We start from the raw sequence: 16,877 nt of genomic DNA, 5'->3' as shown, positions 1-16,877 counted from the left end.
TACTTTTTCGTTTTTTCTGGATTCTTGAGTGCCAAATTGAAAAGAAAAATTAAAACAGTACTTTTATTTGACACACACATATAGTACTACTTTGGTTTACGAACTGTTCATGAAAGTGAAATTGTGGGGATATATAATTGATATATTGCATATAGTTTGCCAGCTTCTGAGTGTGATTATTTATGAGTGATTACTTTTTCCACTATCATATATTGACTTAGTAAAGCCTCCAAATGTTTTCATTTTCCACTTAGGCAACTTAAAGCCTCCAAATGAAACAATGAGAATACTATATATGGAAAACTCTAACATGGAAATTTTTTCCAAGTGGTCAATTGTAGAGGAGTATTTAAAATTTCAGTGATAGTATAAGTTGTTCATTAAAATATAAGTTAATGGTTATTTTTATTTTTAAGATTAAAATTAAAGTTTACTGTAATTGATATTGATTTTATTAAAACACCGTCATATAAAAGATGTAACTCGTATTTAATCAACGGTAATCATGACATTGATTTAGCAAAAAATGAGGAAACTTATAATTTTTTACTTTTAAAAAATATTGTCGACAATTGTTAGAATATATAATAATTTTAAGCACTAATCCACGGTGGACCACTTATGAACGTGGTAGACTAAACCTATAGTCATATTAAATATAGTTCCTGTTTTGTTTGAATAATTAAGGGACCTACCAATCGTTAGTTGGTTTAATGATGATTGATGCTGAATTTGGTAGGATGGACAACGGGTCGATCCCTCGCAACTGCGATCGGGAGGGGGTTGGAACCACTTGATGCCAGAACTGACTTTTGAATCATATTAAACTAGTGGTGAAAGCAAAAATAAAAATTAAGGGACCTGATTGAATGTTCTAACTGCATCATGCAATTTTATGTAGTTGGCAATTTCGGTCGTAGTAAATGATTAAACGTCTCTGATTGATTCAGTATAAATTTGATCAATTTCATATAGTTTCAATCTCAATCGTTCTTTTTAGATTTGATCGTTGGTTACTGTATCAATTAACACAATAACTACGTGGAATCTGTTTTCGTAATTGAGAGATGGAGATAAGGTCCATCATACAACTATAAGGTTGAGAATCAGACAATTGAAATATTTTATGGGGTGAAATAAGTTTTTAGTTCTTATAAATATTTTGAATTTTATTTTTAGTCAATATAAAAAATTTCATCAACTTTTGGTCCCTTAAATATTTTCTGTCATAACTTTTGATTCTCAATTTTAATCAAACTATTGTGTAATTTCATATTTTTGAATAAATTTTTATATTCATGTTTATAATATTATAAGAACTTTTTTCACAAACATTTAGATTTTTTTTAACGTAAGATGAATTATTTATAAATTTTTATGCGCAAAAAACTAAAAAATTCATATTTAATACATCTCTTGTTAAGAAAAATTAAACTTTTTATGCGCAAGAAACTAAAAAATTCATATTTAATAATCCTTTGTTGAAAAAATTTAAACTTTTGCAAGAAATATTTCTATAACAGCATGGAAACAAATTTTAAATTTTGAATGATATACACAAATTGACTGAAAGCAGGAACCAAAAATCACGACAGAAAATATTTAAAGAATCAAAACTTACTGAAATTTTTTATAAAGATTAAAAATAAAATTTGAGATATTTATAAAAACGAAAAACATATTTTAACTCATTAAATTTTATTAAAACTAATTAATGAGAACGCAATATTAAATTACAACCATCATAGGACTTGGATCATGTATATAAATTGTAATGTACATGTGTTGCACGTACGCCTCCATACGACTCCATTATATTTCCGTGGCCAAAAGGAACTTGTAGTTGTACGTACGACTTCATACATAGGACTGGGATCATAGATGGTTATTGATTGCTCTTACCCTTTGCGCATTGCTTAACACTAGGAAAAATACTACCGAAAGATAACTTTCGATAAGATTTGTACTACCGAAAAAAATATCTTCATAAGATTTGCACCTTTAGAAAATATGTTTTGGTAACATGGAGGAATTCTATTCAATTTAAAAGGAAAATGAGAAAACATCTTCATTATATGAACATTCACATTGTAAAATCAGGTGATCCAAAGAGGGGGCAATGGTAATCAAAATTGAGCAATGTTCAAATTTTTGAACACCTGTGAACACCATTTAACTGTGAAAGGGGGTTTGGGTTTTCGGAATTTTGAAGCCTTTAATATGGCTATGGTAGCAAAACAAGCATGGAAAATTTTATAAAATCCAGATACATTGGTGGCTAGACTTATTAAAGCAAGGTATTTTCCACGATCTACTTTGTTGGAGGCGTCCCTAGGCTATAATCCTAGTTTTGCATGGCGAAGTATCTGGAAAGCTAGACAGATTCTGTTACTTGGGTGTAGGTGGAGGATTGGTGGTGGTGACAAGATACACGTCATGTCGGATCCTTGGTTACGTGGGAATGGAGAACGCTGGATTCCTTCGCCTCAACCTGAAGGAATGTATAACTTATTTGTTAGGGACCTGATGGTAGATAATTATAAAGCTTGGAACGTGTCTAAAATTCGCATGTTATTCCCAGTCCAGGTGGCAGAGAGGATTATTGCGACACCTCTTATTGGGTCAGTTTATGTGGATAAAATGGTTTGGGAGGAGGAATGGAATGGGTGTTACTCTGTCAAATCCGGGTACAAGCTGGCTATGAAGTGTATTTTCCGTAATGATAAATACCATGTGAAAGGTAATTGGAAAGAGATATGGAAAGCGCATGCTCCACATAAAGCGCGTCATCTTCTTTGGCGATTATGTAGGGGATGTATTCCAACGAGGCGTCGGTTACTAGAACGTCATGTTGATTGTGATGTTCATTGTCCATTATGTGAAGATGAGGTAGAAGATGATGTACACGCTTTTTTCACCTGCGCTTCTGCTCAATCCAGTTGGCAAGCAGCTGGACTGTCATCTGTCTTGGGTTCCGCAGCTTGTCAGCAAGGTAGTGCGGCAGATAGAGTGTTTGCCGTGTGTCGGAATGAGGATTACGCTACTATAGGTAGAGTGGCTATGCTGTTATGGAGTATATGGCAGAACCGGAATGATAAAATTTGGAACGATAATCTTAGAAGCCCAATCCAAATTGGCCGGGCTGCGTTTGATCAGTGGAACGAGTGGATTGCCGTCCATAAGTTGCGAAGTAACGATGATCAGGTTGATCCGCCTGTCAGCACCAGTCGGTGGGAAAAGCCTCGGATAGGTTGGTTAAAGTGCAATGTAGATGCAGCATTTTTTGTCGGTGCAGGTAGGACCGCAATGGGTGCTTGTTTTCGTAATAATTCTGGTGAGTTTATGGCTGGAATTACGCAGTGGCAGCAACTGACTTTATCAACAGAGGAGGGTGAAGCATGGGCACTTTTGCAAGCTATGAATGAAGCTAAGAGTAGAGGTTTTGAAAGCGTCCAGTTTGAAAGTGACTCTCAAGTGTTGGTTGATGCTATTCGTACCAAACGGCGAGGCAATTCAGAGTTTCTCTCAATCGTTAATGAAATTATTCTTGTTATGTTATCATGTGTAAACTTTGAAGTTAAGTTTATTAGGAGACAAGTGAATTCGGTTGCTCACAATTTAGCTAGGGCGGCCAATTCCTGGACTAGTTTCCATAGATTTGAGTTTATTCCTTCATGTATTGAACTTTTGATAATTAATGAAATGCAGTAAGCTTGTTTGGTTCAAAAAAAAAAAAAAGATCATATAATGCTTACAAGTGATCAATTAAAACTGGCCACCTGTCAACACAATTTGATTGTGATCGGTGTTCAAATTTTTGACCACTGATTGATTCATATTTTCGAATGCAAACTCAGTTCGCATATATTGTTGCGACTAAGTTTTTCCATGTTTTTCATTTTTGTAACAGTCTCTGGTTAATGCGCGAGGGATAAAAATAGAAATGCATAGGGCGTACAAAAAGGGTGGAGGTGCGAAAAACAATTCTCTCAAATGTAAAAGGTAATTGGGCTTAAGGCCCAAGATCCAAATCTTGTAAATCTTGTCTTGTAAGTAATGAGTAAGCAAAGTAGTAGTAATAATAAATAAATAAATAAAAAAATGTATAAATAAGAAAGAACAGAAAAAGAAGGAAAAAAAAAACATTTTTAGAAATGACACTACTTCATTGATTGATTCATTCATTACACCACTCACTCACCACCTTCTTCTCTTTCTCTTCTCTGTGCTTCTTCCACGCACACTCCTTCTTCTTCTCCTTCTCATTCTCATTCTCTCTTTCTCTTTCTCTCCCATTCTCTCTCTCTCTCTCTCTCTCTCTCTCTCTCTCTTGCTTCGCTGCTTCAGATCTCGCAGCGTAACAACAGAGAATCTCTCCCTCGCCCATTCTCCTCTCAATCATGGCTGCCAATGCCCCCATCACCATGAAAGAAGCCTTAACGGTAACTTCATTACTCTATTTTCTCCTTTAGATCCAAATTCAATTCAGCATTGTCGCATTTTCGCTTTTTTTCAATTCAGCATTCATTGATTGATTAATTGATTAATTGATTTTTCAATTTTTTTGTGTTTTGCAGTTGGGAAGCGTTGGGATCAATCCACAATTCATCACATTCACTCATGTTACGATGGAATCTGAGAAATTTATATGTGTTAGAGAAACTGCTCCTTCTAATAGTGTTGTTATGATTGATATGAATATGCCAATGCAACCTTTAAGACGACCTATTACTGCTGATTCTGCTCTTATGAACCCTAATACCAGAATTCTTGCACTTAAAGGTTAATGTCATTCATGATTCAATTGTTTTGATTGTTGTTTAGATATTTAGATCGTAAAATTTGTGATTTGAAATTATTTTTATAGCTGTAGTAATTAGATTTGATATATACATGCTTATTGTGAATGTGGTGTTTTTTGTCAATGCAGCTCAAGTTCCTGGAACAACTCAGGATCATTTGCAAGTATTTAATATTGAAACGAAAACAAAGATGAAATCGTATCAAATGAATCAACAGGTGTGGATTTTTGTAAATGATTTGGATTTCGATGTTTGTGTTGTTGTGCCCTTTTGATGGATTGGATTATATTTGTGATTATTGTTAATTATTATTATTATTATGTGTTTTTTTCTTCTTTAGGTTGTGTTTTGGAAATGGGTAACACCAAAATTGTTAGGCATAGTCACTCAGCCATCTGTGTATCATTGGTCAATTGAAGGTGAAAACATATTGTTCGATTGCTTCTTTGCGCTTGTAATTATATATCTATATTTGAATATGACAGTGAATCATTGTATACTCTAAGTTTGTACTGTTACGGGAACTTTTTGAACCATGAATTTAATATTTTTTACTATTCTCATTTTTAGGTGATGGTGAGCCAGTGAAGGTGTTTGATCGAACAGCTAATCTGGCAAATAATCAGATCATCAATTATCGTTGTGATCCTACTGAAAAATGGTTGGTTTTGATTGGAATTGCTCCTGGTTCTCCTGAGGTATGTGTTTCCTTTCCTATAGCAACTTTCCACGCCTTGCACTTTGACTTATCTGTCATTACTTAATCCCCTTATGCTCTAGAAAGATATTTATGATGGGTGCATGGATTTGTAAGGTAAGTAGGTAGGTTGTTACCATTGTGATGCCACAATATGTTATAGAATATAGCTCATTAGCTTGTTTATGAATTACACTCTGAAGCACTCAAGAAATATTATAGTAATACTTCAAGTTGTATATAATTTGAGTCGATGATTTTGCATTTTACTTTGCCTTTATTGTCATATTTATGTGTAGTTTATACAATATTAAGATTAAGATATACAAATTTCAGTTTTGCATATGAAATAAAGTAACTCGAGCTTATTTTCCTACTTATTCAATTGATGGTTCAAATCTATGTTTTCCTATGCTCTTTCATTTTCGTATAATTTTTGCTTATCCTTTTTTTGTTGCACATTATACATGATTTTTTCCATTTTAACTTTTTGATGTTTTTCCTCATTATGTGCACTAAAAGTACAAATGTTCAAGACCTGGTACTCTTGCTTTTCATGCTAATTTTCAAATGTTATTCTCCAACTTTTTCCATACCGTATTAATGATTTTTTTATAATTTAAATTAAGTGGTAGTGAACTTATATTTGAAGATTTAAAATTGTGCACTTCTTTTTCTGTTTACTTTTCCTTGTTTAAAAGCTTTTGGAATGCTTCATCTTTTGCCATGATATCATTCAGATTCTAGAGCATCAAGGTTTCTGAAATCATTAATTGTTGGAGTAATTTTATTTTATTTTATTGGTAATAGAGACCACAACTTGTAAAAGGAAACATGCAACTCTTCGCAGTGGATCAACAACGGAGTCAGGCTCTTGAAGCACATGCTGCCTCATTTGCCTCGTTTAGAGTATGTCTGTCTTCTTTGTGATTTATTTATATTGATTGCAACTGTGTGGTTTGTAGGTTGAATGTTGTTTTGTATTGTAATTTATGCAACATGCAGGTTACTGGAAATGATAAGGATTCGATTCTTATTTGTTTTGCATCCAAGACCATTAATGCTGGACAGGTTACTTCAAAGATGCATGTCATTGAACTTGGTGCCCAGCCAGGTATAAGCATGGCTAGATTATCAATTATCAACAAAATGGCACATTCCTACATGGTATAAAAATAAAATGAGTTTTTTTAATATCGATTTACTTAATTAAAAAAATACAAGATAATGGACATGAAGTGACTTAAATTTAGAATCATTAAATGAATCTTACATATATGAACACCCTTTCCAAATGAGGTAAAAATATTATTCAAATAGACTAACAGAAGATGTTGGTATAAAATTTCTATGGAGTGTCTATTATTATTAGTATATGTTTTTACCTCCCTCTTATTCTTTTCTTGCTACCTTCTGACATATTGCGGCATTTGTTATCAGGCAAGCCATCATTTACTAAAAAACAAGCAGATCTGTTCTTTCCTCCCGACTTTGCTGATGACTTTCCTGTATCAATGCAGGTATAATTGTAAACTTCATTTTGGATTCTCTATTCCCAATAGATATTATGTTAATATTCAACTTGTTTTTATTGTGCAGATTTCAAATAAATATGGCTTGATATATGTTATCACAAAACTTGGGCTTTTATTTGTCTATGATATGGAGACTGCCACTGCAGTTTACAGAAATCGAATCAGTCCCGATCCTATATTTTTGACCGCAGAAGCATCATCGGTAGGGGGATTTTATGCCGTTAATAGACGCGGCCAAGTATTGCTTGCTACTGTGAATGAGGCAACCATTGTCCCTTTTGTTAGTGGCCAGGTATTTTATGTGTTACACATGTTTTTGATTAAATGGGAATGCCTTTTCTTTTTGTATCCACTTAATACATTTTTGGGCATTTTGCAGTTAAACAATTTGGAACTTGCTGTTAATCTTGCTAAAAGAGGAAACCTCCCTGGTGCAGAAGAATTGGTAACTTGACTATCATATTTTTTGTTCCAGGTCTATTGTCTCAATAGACTGTAGTTGTCCTTTAAGTGTTTCAGAAGTGTTGTTCAGAATAGAACAATTATCAGCAAGGAGATTAACATAAAAGTACAAGATACTGATTGAATATTATTTATCATGTGGAATCTGCTTGTATAGATTTGTTTTTATAGAGTATCTGAAATGGACATTTGGCAATTTGAATCTCACCATTACTTGACTGAAATTTGATCAAAAGCATGTGCAGAAAAGTTTATGTTGGTGAAATATAATATTTGTACAGTAAATATATTTTTTGCACTTTCTTTTCCTCCTAGTTAATTTGAAGTTTGAACCATGAGAAACACATATATTCTTTTTCATTTTCCCCCTCAGTGATTGTAAAACTTCTCTTTTTTTCCTTCAGGTTGTTCAGCGTTTTCAAGAATTATTTGCTCAGACCAAGTATAAGGAAGCTGCAGAGCTTGCTGCAGAATCACCACGAGGAATACTTCGTACTCCTGACACAGTTGCTAAATTTCAGGTATATACTGTGTTAAAATATCAATACATTTATATTTCAGTTGCATTCAATTTGGTGCATTGTGTGAAATTATGTCACATTAATATGGGAGTTTAATATTTTTTTATTTATTTGTCTCTGTAATTTGCTTCAGAGTGTACCTGTGCAAGCTGGACAAACACCGCCGCTGTTGCAATACTTTGGAACTCTGTTAACCAGGGGTAAACTCAATGCTTTTGAGTCGTTGGAACTGTCACGACTTGTCGTAAATCAGAACAAAAAGAATCTTTTGGAAAATTGGCTAGCAGAGGACAAACTGGAATGCAGTGAGGACCTTGGTGACCTTGTGAAGGTCCTGACAGAAATTTATATTGATTTTCTCTTTTTTATTTGGATTTATTAATTTAACTTTTGGAAGATTTGCAGAAGGAATATCTGACCTGTCACTTCTTTTTCAGAAAACTCATTCTCTGTTTGCTGATTCCTTTTTGTACTTCCTGATTTGTATATACTTGCATATAATGCAGACAGTTGATAATGACCTTGCACTGAAAATCTATATTAAAGCTAGAGCTACACCGAAAGTTGTTGCAGCTTTTGCGGAGAGGAGGGAATTTGACAAGATCCTGATTTATTCCAAGCAGGTATTTATTTTATTAGGCCAAGTAGAGTCATAAGATTAGAAGTATTGTAATTGTATTCTCATATCACTGTCGCATTTACGACACTTTAATTTTTTATTTTGTTTTGTAGTATATTTCTGATGCAGTTTTTATTTTTCTTTGCTGAAGGTTGGATATACACCAGATTACATGTTCCTTCTGCAAACAATTTTACGGACAGATCCACAGGTAAGCAGGTTTTATCTGAACACATTTTATTAACTGATACCGTACCTTCTGAGTTGCTTCACTAACTTTTGTGATCTAGTGATTTTTATTCTAATGTTTGAACATGCCAGAACTTGCTTAAAATAGTAGCACCTCTTGAATGGCATTTAATTGAGTCCAAATTGGAAATGGTTTTTCATGCTTATGGTGTTTCCTTTCAACAACATTTATCTCCCACTAATGTTTCTTTTTTGAGCATCATTGTTTTTTTAATTTTATTTTTATGGTGTAGCATATTTTGAAACTTGCTTGATTGCAGGGTGCTGTGAATTTTGCTCTCATGATGTCTCAAATGGAGGGAGGTTGCCCCGTTGACTACAACACAATAACTGATCTCTTTCTTCAGGTTTATTTGCAATTTATGTTTATGTTTGAAGTTTGAATGATGCCCAGTTTGTTGTGCTTGTATCATTTATAAGTCAGATGTAATTTTAGAAAAGCAGAACTATGTATACAACCTTTATTCGTTTCTTTCCACTGTGTTCTTTTTGTTTCTTTTGATATACATTAAAATGAGAAATGCTAATAATGATACAACACGTTTCCTTTCTATTTTTAACCTGCCTTTGGTAATACTATTTGACAACATCTTGATTTAGCCAACAAATTTTCCTCGAATTTCGAGAACTGAGAATTATTTGTTAAAGCAAGAACCAAATTTATAATTTATTTGTGTGCTGGAACTTTTGTTTATATATTTCTTATGTTACTTTTCAGAGGAACTTGATCCGCGAGGCAACAGCATTTTTGTTGGATGTGCTAAAGCCAAACTTACCTGAACATGGTTATCTTCAAACAAAGGTTCTTATATTTTATCTGCTTTTGTCTTTGTCTCTGAACTCAATAGTATTATATAAATATACTACTTTTTTACTTTTTATGAAAGTGACATTTTTCAATGTATTATTCTTAGGTTCTGGAAATAAATCTTGTGACGTTTCCAAATGTTGCTGATGCTATATTGGCCAATGGCATGTTCAGTCATTATGATCGCCCACGTATTGCACAACTCTGTGAAAAGGCTGGCCTTTTCATACGCGCTCTTCAGGTTCTTAGCCTCTCATATTCTGATAGCTAGGTAATGTTCCATTGTCCAAATGGTTTCTTGAATATTTTTGTCCGTGTCATTTGCAGCATTATAGTGAGTTGCCTGATATCAAACGTGTCATTGTGAATACACATGCCATTGAGCCACAGGTTTGGATTGTAACTACTTCAATGTCTTAATATATTATAAAGTTGTTTTAGATTCTTACTTTATGATTCTTTACAGTCATTAGTTGAGTTCTTTGGAACCCTTTCTCGAGAATGGGCACTTGAGTGTATGAAAGATCTTTTATTGGTCAACCTTAGGGGCAATCTTCAGATAATTGTTCAGGTACTATTTTTGGATGATGTTGCCTTAAGATTTTCCTTTCTCCCCAGGTTTCAATAAGCGATAAGTCATTAATAAGAGAATCCTGCTTGTGTGTAATATGTAGACTGCTAAGGAATATTCTGAGCAGCTGGGAGTTGATGCATGCATTAAACTCTTTGAGCAATTTAAATCCTATGAAGGACTATATTTTTTCTTGGGTTCATACTTGAGCTCCAGGTATCTCTTTCTTATTGGAGAATGAAGATGTCCTTAGTTCGCTGGACAGTTTACTTTGCTTTTCTAGTTTTGTATCAATATTGTAATTTTGGTTTTTGATGTCTTTCATAGTGAGGATCCTGATCTTCACTTCAAGTACATTGAAGCCGCTGCTAAAACTGGACAAATTAAGGAGGTAGAGCGTGTGACTAGGGAATCTAACTTCTATGATGCTGAGAAGACAAAGAATTTTCTAATGGAGGCCAAACTTCCAGATGCACGCCCATTGATTAATGTCTGTGATCGTTTTGGTTTTGTTCCAGATCTCACACATTATCTTTATACCAACAATATGCTTCGCTATATTGAAGGTTATGTTCAAAAGGTAATTTTGTTTTCAGAGGTTTTATCAAGTTTTGTGATTTTTAGCGTATGTGTGTTTTAAATCTTTCTTAGCAATTTTTAGAACTGAGACTTAATTGTACTTCTTGCTTTTAGGTCAATCCTGGAAATGCTCCTCTAGTTGTAGGACAGTTGTTAGATGATGAATGCCCCGAAGATTTCATTAAAGGCCTCATACTTTCAGTTCGTTCACTTCTGCCAGTTGAGCCTTTAGTTGATGAGTGTGAGAAGAGGTGTGCTAGTTTTCTGTAACTTTCTTCTCTTGTAGCATTGCCAATATTCTGTCCTGATTTCACTTTTTACGTATAGGAATCGTCTTCGCTTGCTGACTCAGTTCTTGGAGCATCTTGTGAGTGAAGGAAGCCAGGATGTACATGTGCACAATGCCTTGGGAAAAATCATCATTGACAGCAACAACAATCCTGAGCATTTTCTCACAACCAACCCATATTATGATTCCCGGGTTGTCGGAAAATATTGTGAGAAGCGAGATCCTACTCTTGCTGTTGTTGCTTACCGAAGAGGGCAATGTGATGATGAGCTTGTTAATGTTACCAATAAAAATTCCTTGTTCAAACTCCAAGCCAGGTACATAGACTGCCCTTCATAAGGAATATACCGTATATTTTATAATGCTAGTACGAGGCATTCACTTCATTTCCTTATGTTTGTATCAGATACGTTGTGGAAAGGATGGATGCTGACCTCTGGGAGAAAGTTCTTAATCCCGAGAATGAGTTCAGAAGACAGTTGATTGATCAAGTGGTGTCCACCGCTTTGCCTGAAAGCAAGAGTCCTGAACAAGTTTCTGCTGCCGTGAAAGCTTTTATGACCGCTGATCTTCCTCATGAATTAATTGAGCTTCTTGAAAAGATTGTGCTACAAAATTCTGCTTTTAACGGGAATTTCAATCTGCAAAATTTGCTGATCCTCACTGCAATAAAGGCAGATCCTTCAAGAGTTATGGATTACATAAATAGGTTGGATAACTTTGATGGACCTGCTGTGGGAGAGGTTGCAGTGGAAGCACAACTATATGAAGAAGCATATACTATTTTCAAGAAATTTAATTTGAATGTTCAGGCTGTTAATGTTCTGCTAGATAATCTTAAGACTATTGATCGTGCTGTGGAGTTTGCTTTCCGGGTTGAAGAAGATGCTGTTTGGAGCCAGGTGGCGAAGGCACAACTGAGAGAAGGATTAGTAAGTGATGCAATTGAGTCGTTCATTCGCGCAGATGATTCAACTCATTTCTTAGAGGTTATAAAGGCTGCTGAAGATGGAGATGTATACCATGACCTGGTAAGGTATCTTCTCATGGTTAGGCAGAAGACCAGAGAGCCCAAGGTGGACAGTGAGCTCATTTATGCCTATGCTAAGATTGATCGGCTTGGCGAAATTGAAGAGTTTATACTCATGCCAAACGTTGCCAATTTACCAGTTGTTGGAGACCGCTTGTATGACGACACTCTATATGAGGCTGCAAAAATTATATTTGCTTTTATCTCTAACTGGGCTAAGTTAGCAGTCACACTGGTTAAGCTTCAACAGTTCCAGGGTGCTGTTGATGCTGCGAGAAAAGCAAACAGTTCAAAAACTTGGAAGGAAGTTTGTTTCGCCTGTGTTGATGCTGAGGAATTCCGCTTAGCACAAATTTGTGGTCTCAATGTCATCATTCAGGTGACACTCTTTTCTAGTATATAATTTAAGATTTGAAATTTCTTCTCATGTTGATCGGTTGTTCCGATTTCACTATGAGATTTTATTTTGTACTCTACTGGACAAATATTTAGTGCAAGTTGAAGAATATAAGTACTAGTAAATAGTAAAAAATATAAACAAGTGGCAGATAAACTGTAGATTGCTTTATCTGACTTTCTATTGTCTGATTAATTACTATATTGCTAGGTGGATGATTTGGAGGAGGTTAGTGAATTTTATCAGAACAGGGGATGCTTCAATGAACTCATATCTCTTATGGAGAGTGGGCTAGGATTGGAGCGTGCACATATGGGTATCTTTACTGAATTGGGAGTTCTTTATGCAAGATATCGTCACGAGAAACTAATGGAACACATCAAGTTGTTCTCAAGCCGACTTAATATTCCAAAGGTTATTCGGGCATGTGATGAACAGCAACACTGGAAAGAACTTACCTACTTGTACATCCAATATGATGAGTTTGATAATGCTGCAACCACCGTAATGAATCACTCTCCTGAAGCATGGGAACACATGCAATTCAAAGATATTATAGTTAAAGTTGCAAGTGTGGAACTCTACTATAAAGCTGTTCACTTCTACTTGCAAGAACATCCTGAAGTAATAAATGATCTTCTAAATGTGATTGCTCTTCGTGTGGACCATACTCGTGTAGTAGATATAATGCGGAAGGTTTGAATGACTCATTCCCGATGGTCAAATTCATACCGTTTTAATCTTATTGATATATGGTTTTAAATGTTGTGTAGTAATATTTTTGTTTATATTCGGTTTTTAGGCTGGCCATCTCAAATTGATCAAGCCATACATGATCGCAGTCCAAAGTAATAATGTCACTGCTGTCAATGAAGCTCTAAATGAAATTTACGTTGAGGAAGAGGACTATGACAGACTTCGAGAATCAACAGATCTGCATGACAGCTTTGATCAGATAGGTCTTGCACTTAAGGTAAATTCCACCTATCTTTTGTCATTTTGGAATTAACAAAATTTGAGATCCAAATGTTACTGGGAAATATAATTTTTTTGAATTATTATTTACTGGCTTCAACAATACAAATGAGCAGATTGAGAAGCATGAACTTCTTGAAATGAGGCGTGTTGCTGCATACATCTATAAGAAAGCAGGAAGATGGAAGCAATCCATTGCTTTGTCAAAGAAAGACCACCTTTACAAGGATTGTATGGAAACTTGCTCTCAATCTGGTGACCGTGAACTCTCAGAGGATTTGCTTGTCTACTTTATCGAGAAGGTGTTTATTCTCTTGCCCTTTACCTTGAAATCATCAAACTGTGGTATATAAAGATTATATACTAAATAGACTTGGCCCTTTTGGCGAAGTGGAGTTTAATTACTGCTTCACTTAGAAATATCTTTGTGTCTTCCATTCTAGGCCTACAATTGATTTTTTTCTAGATGCTTCCAGATTAGGATCTTCATTATTAATTTTAACAAAGGAATAACTTTGATATATTTGCAGGGGAAGAAAGAGTGTTTTGCATCATGTCTCTTTGTCTGCTATGATATTATACGGCCAGATGTTGCTCTTGAGTTGGCTTGGATAAATAACATGATTGATTTTGCTTTCCCATATATCTTACAAGTATGTTTTTGTTTGGGAATCTTTTAATTAAATTTATTAACAGACACTTATTTTGTTTTTAACTATCTCTTTTAAAAATGCTTTAAAGTTTATCCGAGAGTATTCAAGCAAGGTAGATGAGCTCATCAAGGAAAAAATTGAGGCACAAAATGAGGAGAAAGCTAAGGAGAAGGAGGAGAAGGATGTAATTGCTCAGCAGGTACCATTTTCAAATTTCCTTTTATATGGCAACCAGTCTTATCTTGTTTAATTATGAGATTTAACAATGTTTTCAATGATCTCCAGAATATGTATGCCCAGTTGCTACCACTTGCTTTGCCAGCACCACCAATGCCAGGAATGGGAGGAGGAGGAGGATATGCCCCTCCCCCACCACAACAGATGCCAGGAATGGGGATGCCACCAATGCCTCCTTATGGCTTGCCTCCAATGGGCTACTGATCTCCCAATTAACAACAGATGAGGAAATTTTGGCATAAATATTACTGGCGAAGCCGGATAGTTTAGAATCTTCCATTTTTTCATTCAAGGTGACTTCTTTAGGGTTGGTTAAAAGAATTTGGCATGGTGGCAACCAAAAATCTGCCTTCTAGCCTGGTACTACTATCCAATGATTGCAGGTTTCTTCATTGAAAGTTGAGTTCTGATTGCTTTTTGGTTTCTTTCTCTTTGAGTTATTTGGTCATTCTTGTGAGAGCATGGGTAGTTAATAATCATGGTTGTATGTTTTTGAGGCATTGGCTTGGTTGCGGCGTGTATAGATTTTCTCTATTTATTATTATTTGGTTTCATAGTTGTGTAGTCATAAATGTACTCTGATTATAGATTTTCTCTAATTATAGATTTTTTATTCTTTCTTGGTATATATATTCTTCCATCGAATATTAAAAATGGACACTTATATCTGGCAGTTTCCTTTCTATAAGTCTTGGATGTTCAGTATTTTTTTCTATTTAGTTTCAGCACTTGAAATTAAAACTCCCATCATTATCCATGTAGTAGATAAAGATTTGTTAATTAATTAAGTTGGAATGAGAAGGATTAATTAAACAATTATAACAAAAGGGACAAAGACTTACAGTTACAAAATTGTAGAGAAAAAACAAATGGAATAAGCAGATTAAGATTATTTTAGAGAAAATTGTAGAGAAACCCTGATGCGGCTAAAAGAAGGTGGTGGAAACTATGAGCTCTGCGTACAACCTGCTTGTCGAGAGTCCATTAGATGAAAATAGCCAAAGGTGGCGTGAAATTTGGAAGCTGGAAGTGATGGAACACATTAGAGTGTTTGTGTGGCAGTTAGCTCATGAACGGCTTCTCACGAAACAGAAGCTATTTAGATGGTAGCTTGGAGAACCCTCTTATGATAATTGGCCTTATTTTGAAGAGACTGAATTGCATGTTGTTTGAAACTGATTTGGTTTCAGTGAGTAATAGAGGAAGGTTCTATCTTGCAAGTTTGTCGGAGTGGATTGATCTTATAACCTTCAAGAGTTATTTGGCCAAACCACCAAGAAAATAATTATGGAAGTCGATATGGGCAACAACTTGCTACATGTTGTGAAACTGGCACAACAAGAGACATCATGAGGATGATTTTGTATGTCCTAGCAGGTCGTGGTCAGTGATATTGGAAGTACATCTGAGCATATGAGAAGATTAGTGCTCTCGAACATGTGCAGTTCGGTAGCAAGGAGTACATTGAAATATATTGGAAAACACCTAGGCATGGATGGATAGCTCTAAACTCTGATGGAGCGGTTAAGCAAGTGGCGGGTAAAGCTGGATGTGGTGGAGTTTTGACGGTAGGTGGATTGAAGGATTTTCAAAGTATTTGGGAAACACGACAACTTACATGGCGGAACTTTGGGGTATCTAAGAGAGAAGGCACGTTATGAAAGTTGAAATTCAAATGGATTCAATGGTTATTGCTCGAAATTTGCAAACAGGATGATCTAAATGTTGCTGCAAGATGATTGGTGGTTCGGATATGCTAGCTAGCCTAGCCAACATGGGTAGTGAAGGGTATATTGGTTTATATTTATATAAGCATCTTTAGGCATGGCAATGGGGCGGGGCAGGGACGGGTTTTGCCCTCCCCAAACCCAAACCCAAACCCATAAAGTTCGGGTTTTTCTAAACCCATCCCAAATTCGAGCGGGGATAAAAATGATAACCCCAAACCCATACCCAACGGGGATCGGGTATCCCTATCGGGTTTCGGGTATCCCCATTACGCCTCTTTCCACATGAATTTAGATTATATTTTAGTATTTTTTATTAAAAAAAAGTTAAATGTCCAAAATTATTTTCTCTCAACAATATTTTTTTAAATAATGAAAAAAAAATAGAGAAAATGGTTTGTTTAATACTTAAATTAAAATAAAAAATAAATATATGAACGTAATTTAAGAGATTGTTTAAGCATTTCTAATTTAAAAGAGGTGAAATCTAATTTTTAGTATAAGCGGGGCGAGTTCGGGGACGGGTTCGGGGTGGGTATCAATGTACCCATTACCCGCCCCAAACCCATCTTTTGAAATCGGGGAAAACCCAAACCCGAACCCAAACCCAGTCAACTCGGTGTTCTCCGTCAAAGCGGGTATAGTTTGGGTGGGTACCCGCGGGTATAGCATCTTCCTTCAAAGGCTGCTTCAATAGTTTTTCCTTCAAAGGCTGCTTGAAAGTAT

The 16,877-nt window shown here is 35.2% G+C and overlaps 2 protein-coding genes across 3 annotated transcripts; both read left to right on the top strand.

Moving 5' to 3' along the window:
- Positions 1 to 2,436: 2,436 nt before the first annotated feature.
- Positions 2,437 to 3,921, top strand: LOC123915121. The gene is made up of 2 exons (XM_045966268.1): positions 2,437 to 3,439; positions 3,911 to 3,921. The coding sequence occupies exons 1-2, from the start codon at positions 2,437 to 2,439 to the stop codon at positions 3,919 to 3,921; spliced, it is 1,014 nt and encodes a 337-aa protein (XP_045822224.1).
- Positions 3,922 to 4,107: 186 nt separating this feature from the next.
- Positions 4,108 to 15,050, top strand: LOC123913928 (clathrin heavy chain 1-like). Of its 2 annotated transcripts, XM_045964853.1 has the most exons (30): positions 4,108 to 4,442; positions 4,578 to 4,782; positions 4,931 to 5,019; positions 5,143 to 5,221; positions 5,373 to 5,500; positions 6,310 to 6,408; positions 6,505 to 6,613; positions 6,940 to 7,019; positions 7,099 to 7,326; positions 7,414 to 7,479; positions 7,901 to 8,017; positions 8,151 to 8,348; positions 8,524 to 8,640; positions 8,788 to 8,847; positions 9,146 to 9,232; positions 9,604 to 9,687; positions 9,800 to 9,934; positions 10,021 to 10,083; positions 10,160 to 10,264; positions 10,368 to 10,480; positions 10,592 to 10,844; positions 10,958 to 11,094; positions 11,171 to 11,449; positions 11,539 to 12,541; positions 12,770 to 13,255; positions 13,362 to 13,532; positions 13,651 to 13,836; positions 14,065 to 14,187; positions 14,276 to 14,386; positions 14,473 to 15,050. In XM_045964853.1, the coding sequence occupies exons 1-30, from the start codon at positions 4,401 to 4,403 to the stop codon at positions 14,626 to 14,628; spliced, it is 5,109 nt and encodes a 1,702-aa protein (XP_045820809.1). In that variant the 5' UTR covers positions 4,108 to 4,400; the 3' UTR covers positions 14,629 to 15,050. The 2 variants fall into 2 exon arrangements, with proteins under 2 accessions (XP_045820809.1, XP_045820807.1); XM_045964851.1 differs by having other exon boundaries at positions 4,219 to 4,442; positions 7,099 to 7,479.
- The last annotated feature ends 1,827 nt before the right edge of the window (positions 15,051 to 16,877 follow it).

This window comes from Trifolium pratense, linkage group LG3 (assembly GCF_020283565.1).
Source record: "Trifolium pratense cultivar HEN17-A07 linkage group LG3, ARS_RC_1.1, whole genome shotgun sequence".
Lineage (NCBI taxonomy): Eukaryota > Viridiplantae > Streptophyta > Magnoliopsida > Fabales > Fabaceae > Trifolium > Trifolium pratense.
This window is presented reverse-complemented; position numbering and strand designations above follow the sequence as displayed.